This window comes from Telmatherina bonti, assembly GCF_933228915.1.
Source record: "Telmatherina bonti genome assembly, chromosome: 10".
Classification (NCBI taxonomy): Eukaryota; Metazoa; Chordata; class Actinopteri; order Atheriniformes; family Telmatherinidae; genus Telmatherina; species Telmatherina bonti.
Genome location: NC_136628.1, coordinates 31043484 through 31054847, shown reverse-complemented (window position 1 = coordinate 31054847; position 11364 = coordinate 31043484). Strand labels below are relative to the sequence as shown.

General features: G+C 40.1%; 1 protein-coding gene across 1 annotated transcript; it reads right to left on the bottom strand.

Annotated features, from left to right (window-relative positions):
* Positions 1 to 1985: 1985 nt before the first annotated feature.
* On the bottom strand, positions 1986 to 10818 carry dgat2 (diacylglycerol O-acyltransferase 2; the record flags this gene model as incomplete). Its single annotated transcript, XM_079247071.1, has 8 exons — positions 1986 to 2140; positions 2330 to 2532; positions 4003 to 4177; positions 4506 to 4710; positions 7515 to 7585; positions 8490 to 8597; positions 8751 to 8879; positions 10779 to 10818. 8 exons carry the CDS (start codon positions 10816 to 10818, stop codon positions 1986 to 1988), a joined length of 1086 nt encoding a protein of 361 aa, XP_079103197.1.
* Positions 10819 to 11364: the final 546 nt, after the last annotated feature.

The following is an 11364-nucleotide window of genomic DNA, read 5'->3' as shown; positions in this document are numbered from 1 at the left end:
AAAAGTCTGCCCTTACAAGTTATGGTGGCTTCCCCACATATAGTATTTATCAACTGAGACCATCAGGACATCTGTTAGAAATTCAAGCAAATATTCTTTTATTGTCAAATTTGACCTTGTATTAAAAAATATTCTTATATAAAACTCAAAAAGTGCATAATTTTGCGCAAGGAATATAATAAAGAGAAGCAACATTCATTGATGGACGAGCAACTTGTCCTGAACACCCTGCCTCTCGCCTGCTGTTACTGGGATAAACTCCTCCTTCCACACAATCCTGAATTGGGGTAACAGTATAAAAAAAAAAAAAACACTGACACAATGACATCTTCATTTGGAGTTAACTTTGCAGTTAAAAATAAAAGTTCTTCCTCCATTACCACCATTTTCTTTCCCCCTTTGTTGCGCCAATCAGAGAAATCCTGACAGCCAGAAACGTATAAAAACTTACAAAGCTCCATCGCTGAAAAGCCTTAAACATCTTCACAATCTTCTTTAACGGTGGCAGGAGACATATTTATGGGAAACACCGTTTTCTACGGAGCTCAGCTTATTCACAACCAGTAACTGCTTTTTGTAGCCAGTTAAAATTTGCACATTTCATTAAACCATGAAGGATGGAGAATTGGTTCGTGTGCTATTAATGCCAATTTAAACTGTGGAAAGCATGAAAGAAATTTTCCAAACACAAGACAATGCACATACCTCCTGAAAACATATAAAAGTTTAATTTAAATATTGGCAGACAGATGATATCCTTCATCTTATAGGCACATGTTGCTGTTTTATTGCCGTCAGATTTATTGCACAGAGATTACACTGCTCTTTAAATGTAGTCACAATGGTCAGACCAAAGGAAAGCTCTTCAAAAGGACAATCCTGTCATTTACTGCCAATCTTCCTGTCTATCAACATGACACAAGCACAGTTATTCTGATGATTCTCAGGACAGATTATACACATACCATTGTATAAAGAAACAACCAGAGGCACCATCAAATGTTGAATAACTTAATACCAATTAGGAATTACAAGGCGTAACCCCTTCATTCTTTATGATCACACCCGAGGTATTGTCACTGTAATCATCAAATATCAGGCTTTTAACCCACAAAAACGACTTTATCTGCTTCAAATGTGGCTCAAAAATCCCTAAACAGCTTGAAGAGATGGAAGATGACCAGAGTTCCCACCAGACTAAAACCTGGATCCCATAATGATGTAAAGAACAGGAATAAAGCCAAGCACAATTTCTTATAAGGTAGTTTTTTAAGACTAAATCTTCAAGGGTTAATCAGCAAAACAAAAGTGCATGAGAAATATTCACTGAGGGACAAGCACTGAATTAGGCTTTTCTTCCTCTCTACAGAATACAATTAATACTTCTTGGCTTTATACAATCACAGGCACGTGTGTAATATCCATTCACAATATGAATCCACCTGTAGAATACAATACACTCTTGAGTGTAGATACAGTAGAAATCAATGCATGTGTGATGACAGCATGTCTTTGGCGCAAGTTAACCTCAAAGGCTTATCATCCCAATATTAAAGTAGTACCTTCCATTTGCATTGTTTGTGCATTCAGCTTCCAAGAGGGTCATAAAGCACTTAAGGATACATTATTGGACAGGTAAATGAATATGTGCCAGGGTCTTCTAAGCCCTAAATTACCCTACAGCTCCATCTAGTGGAGTTTACCTCCTCCTGCACTGACAGGACCGTCCAAACATGACTGAAAAACTGAAAGGCACAGCTTATAAAAGGTGAGATTTTGTGTAACTATATTCAAACAAGAGCAATAGAAAAAGGCCTCTCCTGAGAAGGAACTATGCTTGTGTGAATCTGAGACAGCAGTAAGCAGAGGTTTCTTTGTCAAAATATGCATATGCGCACAGTTTGCAGTCCAGGGATGAACCAGCCACCAAGGCAGGATGATACCGATGCCACCGCTTAGAGCTTCAGCAGGAGCTCCGGGTCCTCTCACTGGATGTGTAGGATGTCGCTTTCTTTCAGGCCAAAGCGGGTCTTGTACTTGTCAAAAAGGCACTGAAGGGACTTAATGTACATTGCATGGTAGAGATCCACTGTCTCATCAGATGGGTCCTCAATTTTTGGCACTGTGATTGGCTCCCCAACTGAAACAAAAACACATCATGAATTAGAAAATAAATAAAAACAATGTTCACACACTGACTTGGTTTTCTTTAACAGTTTGTTAGTGATAGTCATGTAATAAATCGTTCTACTAAAGCAGAATAGGATTATTGTGGTCTATAAATAAAAATCTGATCATATACTCAAAACAAACCATAAGATCAACTTGCCTATGGTAGTGATAGGCTTGCAAAAAGGCACAATGCCCCAGGAGTTCTCAAAGAAAAAGCCACATCCATGGAAAAGGCAGGGGGCAAAGCCCAAGATCTTTTGTAACCTCCTTTGTAGAGCTCTCCAGGGAGTCCCCTCTTCAAAGATCACCTGCTTGTAGGCATCATTCTCTCCAAAAGAGTATACAGGAACCAGATCAGATCTAAATGGAGTACAAAAGAAGTGGCTTAGTAAATATCCAAAGAAGTTATTTCAATCTAGAATTTGATGCAACAAGCTTAAAATTTGAGAGGAATACAAAAAAAAGCACATTTAAAGTGACTTGCTGAAAGTTTCTATAATTAACAGATTAATTGGTGATAGGTAAGGGTGTCAAAACTGGGTATAAAAGAGACATTTATCAAAGTCTTGGTCTTTAAGAGCAAGAAGAGTCACGACTCATCACTTATTTGCCAGAGAATGACAGATATATGGAAGATTATGTGTTTTTAATGCAAACATGTGCAATGTTGTGTAAAGATTCAGGGAGTCTAAAAAAAAAATCTTAATGTGCAAAGTCTAAAGCAATAAAACACTTGTTAGATGCTTACATAACCTACAATAAACACACTGATACTTTTTATTATTATATTATTGCCATATCTGTAAATCTATTAACTGTGAAAATGCTTATCACAGCAGAAGGCTTCAATTTATTACACATCTTTAACCCGCCAACATGCCAGCCTCACCTCTCAGAAAGGTAGAAATATCTGGAAGGAGGTTTGTTTAAATTTCACAGCAACGAATCGGTTTAAGTCCCACATAGGCATTACACACATTACAATTATGTAAAAAGGTATTATGCAATTTGGAAACTGTGGGTTTTAACTCCTGAAATCCCCCACAATATGTTGTCAACCTTAAATCCTAACATTAAATGAGTAGTGAGAGTTGTGACAGGATCATGAAATGGCATTCCTTATCTATTTGATTCAACATTTATTAAGACTTTAAACAGATCATTAACTATTATTTCACCAGGTCATTAATAATTCCATTGTAAAAAGTAACATTATTTAACTATACTGGCCAATTTCAAGTGTTTTCACCACCACCTGTGTTTTATAAGCACTGAACCAAAGCTGGAGAAGTTTCTAAAAGCGTCCAACGCAACCTGAACTCACATTCCTGGCTTATATCAACTGAAATGCTAACCTAGTTGTTATGAATGAAGGTCTACATAACTGAATGTCTTTTTCAGCCAGCTGTAAGCTTATTTGGCCAAGGTGCACCCAGTGATATGATAATCCTCTGCTGTATTTGAGAGGTAATAAGGCTTGTTTAGGCTAGTGAGGCAAACCAAGGCCGACTTGCAGTGTAGTAATAGTGATTAAAGTAAAGCTGAGGGGCTGCCCGAGACATTCTAACCTCTCTGAAAAGGTCCTACAAGGCACGAGGAGCTCGCAGCCCCCAAAGTGGATAACACCACATTCTGAAAAGATTTGGAAACGCCATCTCTAAGGCAGTTTTAACCTTTCTGGAAGTAATAATCTAAGATTTATTCATTCCAACGAGTCACCAGGGTGCAAGAAATGACATTTCCGTGTTTAGAACAGATTTGGTCAAGGCTGTGTTTTGTCGCCAAGACGTGCACATGCCCTTGTGTGTGAACGTTGTTGTGCAAGCTCACCCTTTCTGAAGGGCCAGCCTCACAAAGCCTTTCCGGTTCCTCAGGGTGACAGAATTCATGCCGGGCGCGCAGTGCAGAGACTCTGCTGCTCCTCCGACAACGATGACCACCGCATTTCCCGTCCCGTTACACGACAGCAGGTAGTCGATAGAGTTCTTATTAACTGGACAGATGCCTACAGAGGACAAAACAGATAAAGGACACAATGATAAACGGAGCTGAACAACAATGCAATGCAGCACTTAGAATATTTTTCAGTATGTTGAGTGACCTACAGTAACTTTAAGTATCTATACAGGATCTGCGAGCAAAGAGCAAACAGTCCTTCAGAGCCGCTTCAGCTCCATATGTACAGTATCAGTAAAATCAGCAGATCCAAGTAAACAGAAGCATTTCCAGCTGTGCAACAGGACAAAGGTCTTGTCACGAACAAATACAGTTATCAACATTAAACATTTCAATAACTCAAACAAGACTCTGAATCTTTTTCTAAGCGGTCCCACCTCCAGACATCAGGTAGTCTCGGAGGACGGGCAAGCGGAAGTTTCCTGCCAATGTCGCCAGGGACGGCTTGATGCCGGGAAATTTCTTAGAGAAGCCTGTCGCCTCCGTCCCAAAGTTGCAGAAAGCTCCAAAACAGAAGATGCCGTGGGGGTGGTAGCCAAAGATGTAGTTCCGGCTGGGCAGCAGATCGTGCGTTTTAATGAGCTGGAAGACATGAACACAAAGTGACGTGAACAAGAAATAGAACCAGGAGGTATAAAACAAAAGCTGTGCCTGACCTGATTTTACTTTGTTGATTTTACTCCTGTTTTGTTTGAACTGTTTACTTTGTGCATGTGTCAGAGGTGGTACAGTGCCATTGTTTTTCCTCCTGTCAAGGCCAGAGTAGGAGCATGTTTTCCATGCGTGCTGATTGGCTGGCAAATGACGTAAATAACTTCCAAGGTAAAACTTATGAAACTTGGAAGGGAGACTGTAAGCAAAACTCTTTAAATGTAGGTGCAAGTCAAAGCCTTGCTTGTTTAAATACAAAGAAAGCTACAAATTGTCGTGTTGATCCGCTTTTAAATGTAAATTTGATCCCGGAGATCTAATTAGAAGTCACATGTAGTTTAGATCTGGAACTCAGCCAGGTTATCAGAAAAAAAAACTAGGACATCATTATCAGCTGGAAACCAGACAGAACCCTCTTCTATCTGCTCAAGTGCAACCATAAAATAATCAGCCAGTGTGCATGCCGTGCACCTGTTCAAGCTGGCTGCAATGAACTTTTAACTTTAGGTATCATTTCAAGCTCTGCTTGAAGCTGTAAATGTGCATGATCCCACAAGAAAGTGCACTCAGGTCTGCAGTGCAGACTTCCATCCACCACAATGTGTACACAAAGAGCCCATAGTAGCTGGTCAAACACAAGCGTTGCATAATCACATTAGCGAAAGGAGATCACGTTCAAGCACCACAGGTCCACTCCTGGCTGTTGTAGCAGATGTAAGCCATTGTAGGGGAAGCAAGGGGTGGGGAGTGTACGCTGTGTTTAAACACCTTGGACATTAAGAGGAGAGTGATGGAGCAGAAAACATTCACCGTCTGTTGCAAGAAGCAGCAACAAAACTGCCATAACAGTGTTTATATAACAGCCACATCCTGGACTTTCTGCACTCACAACTTCGACTTAAACGCAGCCTCAGACTTTGACCGGTTCACTTCCAACTCATGGATGTTGTTCAGATGCTCATGCCAGATAGAAAGCACTCGTTTTTCAAGCTAATCCATCCTGCAGCAGATATTAGTAGGTTACTTCAGAGACATCTGGAAAAGTCTGTTTAAACTTTATGTTTGCAGAAAGCTTAAAATGGCATTGGCTATCACGAAGATATTTCTTACACAAGACAAACATGATGGATGCCAGCTGGAGGCGACCGACTGATCTCGTCAACCCTCACAGAAAAGCAGATACATGGCACAAACAGCGCCGATCAATGCGGCGAACAAAGTTCAGCTCCCATTTAAAACTCGCTAAAAACACGCGATCTGTGTGAAACCGGAGCTAAGCGCGTTTTTGGAAGCTTTTCATTTCACTTTTATCCGCTTTCAAAATGCTATGCCTCATTTTATATTTCACATTTATACTGCATATGTCTTCATGATCTTTTCATCTTGTGTGAAGGGTATTAAAAAGGAGTGAAGTCCAAAGATATGTTCATTTTCAATGGGAAAAACATGAACAACTCCTAAACTACTGATATAAGTCCACTGGCAGATGCAACATAACTGACCTCAATTAGTGCTTGAAAATAAAGGACTCATATGTGGAACAAAGTATTGGAGAGTTGCCACCTAGAGATGTGAAGGTGCAACTTTGCATTCAGAGGGCGTCTTCCTACCCCCCCCCCAGCAAATGTACCCGCATATTGTCTAAACAAGTTAAGGAAATTACACTAAATATCCAAAATTGGGATATTTTCTTCAATGTAAACATTAAAATTTCATGAAAGGGTCTGGGTTTTTTTTCCAGGGGGAACTTTTGTTTTGTTTTGGTTTTTTTAGATGCTCAACACTTGGTATAAAATATCTCGAGTTCATGAATCTTTTTGTTTGTTTCCTCGACAAACAAGCATTTGAAGATGAAAACACAAACAGACTGACAGTATAAAATCCAGTGTGGACGATTTAATTCTGCCACAAGAGGTCCAGCAGTTTCTGACAAGATGTTCTAACTGCACTATGTTTTTTGGGAAAAAAAGTAAAAGAAATTTTTAAATATTTAAAAAGGAAAACCAGCAAATAAAAGATGCAGATGGATCTGGAGGTTTTAATGAAGTCCTTCAGGCTTTAGGCTAAGCTTGGCTATGCTATGTGGAACAACATTGTGAAGTTTTATGCATCTCTGAGCTTCTGCAGCAAAGCCAAATAAACTAATATCCAACCTGTGAGAGATTAATCTGTTACACAAAACAAGGAAGAGCTTCAGATCTCTGCATCTTTATTTATCCCAACAGCTGGCGACTCTTTTGCTACTGACCCAGCAGATCTGCAGACTATTTTAGGTTTTAGTCTAAAGGAGCCGATGATTCACTCAAACTCCCTGATGACTAAAACAGGTTAAAGGTGATCTCCTTCCTTCAAACACACTGAAATGTTTACCTTTGGCCTCTTCAGGGACACTTGAGTCATGCACAGCTACACTCCTTCCTAACCTGTACATGCAGTGTATGAGAATGTGTGTGGGATTGTCCCGTCGGCTGCAGATACACACAGATACCAGAGGACCATCAAGCAGGACAAAGTCCCCAATTATATTCCAACATCAAGCCTTCACCATTAACACGGGACAAGGGACAGCATGGAGGAGACAGCTGGAACTCCATCCAGCCTTATCGACTGCACAATGCGAGACTTGTACACACCCAACAAACTCCTGCTGGATGGACTTTTCAGGAATCATTTCCCAGCATCTTAACTAATCTGTCAGGATTTCAAATGGCAAAGAAACTGGTGCAGCGACTTACCCTGATTGGGAAGTAGTCTCGAAAATATGTCCACACTGTCCAGCTTCTGACCCATGAAGATCTTCTGCCTCCTGAGGAAAAGAAATGAATAGTTACACACACACCCCAGTATCTCATTTCACAGTTCATTTGTTTTTCTTTTTTACTGATGTAAAGCTTTCTTCTTGTTTTACGTAAGACATAGCAAGGCTGACAAGTCATGATCACAGACCAGTCAGCATAAAAACATAAAATCTTATTAAAACTACATCATTATAATAATGCAGTTTTTACAGGATTTATTCCTTTATCGTTGCTAACATTTCCCACACCTAGAGCTAAAAAAAAAAAAAGGTCAAAATTTAAACTTTATGGGGTCTAATAATTATAATTAAACAAATTTGCCCTTTACAAATAAACAGTGAGTCTATAGGGATCTCTAGACATGTTGATAAAAAAAAACTCTGGTTATTCAGCTTTAGGAGGGACTTTTCTGGACAACATAACAATAAATTCATTATAAAAATTACTTGTTCTTTATAAATTAGCTTTCAACTGGTGGCACAAGCGCTGAAAAGAAATTTGTCTTAAAATGTAGTTTTAATGTCTAATTTATGTCATTTTTTAAAAGTAATAACCAAAAAAATAAAGATGAAACCTGCCCAGTATCACTATGAATAAGTAAAGAGAAGGTTTCCAAGTAAAATTGCATTTCTGAAAACAGTCTACTGGATTTTATGATCAGAACAGTTTGGACATAATGCAGTCCTTGTAAATAATTATAAAATATCTTATGCAATGCTGTGGCAACACAGCGTTAGTCTCACTGTAGTCAGTAGTTTGCAGTCATGCTGATAAAAGCATGAACTCACACACCGTCACGCCATTTAAATCTTTATCCTTCAAAACAACAAATCAAACATACTTAATATTGTTAACATCATTTTGAATGTGAATTCTGATATGTGGTTTTCATATTTTTAACGTGTGTCTTGCCTTGTTTTGGGGTGTTCCAGTCAACAATGAGCCAGGCAGTGTAAATAGCAGCAATCAGCCAGCAATCAGTCCAGAACAAGTAGATCAAGAGCACAGTGCAGACAGCACCTGGGAGAAAGATAGCGCAATAATTCAGAGGATCGTCTGTTAAAGAGCTGTCAGAGGTGAGAGGACCTACAGGTCAAGTCACAAACAAGAATGTGTGCAGCTTGATGAGTTAACCTTTTAATCTGCAACTAATAAGCTAAAGCCTGCGCTTACCCAGGGCTAAGAAGGTAATGACCCACTGCAGCACTGAAATGACCTGCAGATGTTTTTCCATCTTGGACCTGCAGGGCCAGATCGCTGATGGCAGGTCCTGGAGGGTGGAGAGGATACTCGAGCCGGTGCCTGGACATAAAACAGATAATATGAGCCAAATCCCCATGAACAGGAATCAAACAAACAAATATTAACATTCGTTTCAGCATTAATTCAACTTCAACTTGCAGAAAGCGCTTCCAGACTAGACTCTAAACTAAAGTTAAATCAACCCTCCCAAGAATACTTTAATTTCATTTCAGTCAACATTGCTTGCATACAACATGTCAGCAACAAGTCGAGTGATGGTACTCACCCGTACTTGTCACCTGCCAGCTTGAAAAAGAGAAGCCATGCTGCTACATGTGAAAATCTCTCACAAAGAAGCGTACACTAATGGCCTCCTGAAGAGCAACTAGAGCTTGACAAGCTCAGGCTGCTGGAAGCCAATAAGAAGACAGTCTACCCTCCAAGAAAAAGCACTGTTGTGTAATCCCAGCTGGGCTCACTAAGAATAACCCTGTACCTGGATTCTGACGGTAATACCTGTAAACTTTCTTTAAGACTCCCACAGCTAGAAGACAGAAGCAGACAGTTGGCTACAACTGTCCTCTGATGGCTACATGTGCCTGAGGACCTGCTGTGTTCCCACATGGAAGAAGATCAAACTGGTTACCAGGCAGGCAGACAGTATAAAGGAGCATAGAGTAGTCTGCACAACTTTCCAAAACCCATCGACTTGGTAAGAAAAAGTGGAATGACCTGCATGCGTGCCCCTTAAGTCTGGTCCAGGTAAAAATCTGGAAATCTAAAAATTGTTTTAATCCTCCTGCCTTTCGCCAGCAGGCACCACCCACCACATAAACCCATGCATGTGCACAAACGGATCTCTGACAGCTATGCCTTAGTTTTCTAACCCATTCCCCCAACACACATCACACAGATCAGATACTTTGTGACCACTGATACCACTCACCCAATCTGGTCTGGGGGGGAAAAAAAAAAATGTAAATCAGCCCAAATCTGTCTGATGGGTTAGACTTTCTGAAGCTTTAAAATCAGTCGTAAAGACATGAAGAATTTCACTTTCCACTCAGATAACTTGTTATCAATAACTTGGAAAAAAAAAAAAAAAAAAAAAAAAAAAAAAAAAAGGGGTAATTAATTTATAATTTAATCAAAGAAATCCATGTTTAGAGAAATGATTGTAGACAGCAGCAGTCTGTGTCCCAACACTCTGGACTAATCCCATCTGGACTTGAGGTTCTGGTATTAATGTGGCATTTTATTAATGCTTGAAAAAGCTGGTAGTCACAACAACAGACCCTGGCCTTTTTTCTTTGGATTTACACGCCATTTTGAGTTAAATATCTAGATATATATGGTCGATTTCACTTCGAAGTAGCTACTTCGTGTGCTGCCCACTCTGCCTGTAAAGCATTCATCTGTACAGAAGTTATGGAAGACAAAAGAACAGATTGTATGTACATAACCTCTGAAAGATAAGCTAAAGTTAGTGTGTGATGAGGGAGGAGAGTTCTCCTGCCAAAATACCAAACTCTGAGAAATCTCCATTTAATGTGAGTTTTTTTTTGCTGAATGTAAGGCTTTATGTCACCCACAAGAGGGACTGAGAAAGTCTCCTTGTGGGAAGTATGTTCACTCTGTTCAGGCTCTGAAGTTTTGACTTAAAATATAAAACATTTAAATCAACATTAATTGCAAACAAAATTAAAAAGCTTAAAATAAGGAAGGAGCAAACATTGAAATGGATAGATGTAACATAACATGCATCATCTCCATAACTTCATCAGCTGCTAAAGTAGCTGCTGGAGGTTTAGATGACATTAAATTAGCTACCATCATAAAACCAGTAACATTGAGACGTTTTGATGTCATGTTTGCTGAACTTATACCCCCTAACCCTGGTTTGTTTGCCCACCTCTTTGCTGGTTCTGCTGCAACCCTTTCTTTCCAAACCCATCTTACCTTTGAGGACGCCGGAATAAGCAGCAAGGATTGTCTTCATAGCTGAGCTTTCTTGGATGGTAAGCGCCCAAATTATGCAAAATAAATAAACTTAAAAAATAAAAAATAAAAAAAAGCTCAGCTGTTTGCTTGCTTTGAGGGCTCCAAACCCCTACAGCTCCTCAGTCATGACTGCCTCCAACAGCAGCTGACTGAAGAGCGGAACCGGCATTTAATCAGCGCGGGGAGGAGCCACGAGGACGGAGGACAGGGCACAAATATGTATCAGTCTTTTTTTTTTTTCTTTTTTTTTTTTTATGTATCAAGGAGTCTGTGAGGGAGGCGAAGGCGTCCTCGCGGAGCGGGATCACGCAGGATCGCAGGTGGTCAGAGCTGGAGAAGAAGCACGCGCGCTACCCCCGCGCTCTTTGTATTTATTAGCCAAGTCACGTGGGTAAGGTGTCCCTGAAAACATGTATTGATCATTACTGGCTCATCAGGTGGGATTTTGGAGGCTTACAAACACTCAGGTACACGAAGCAGGGGCGTGGAAAGACAGAAGGTGGTGCGGGGGGCCAAGGTCCACCATGACCACTGTAAACAGGGA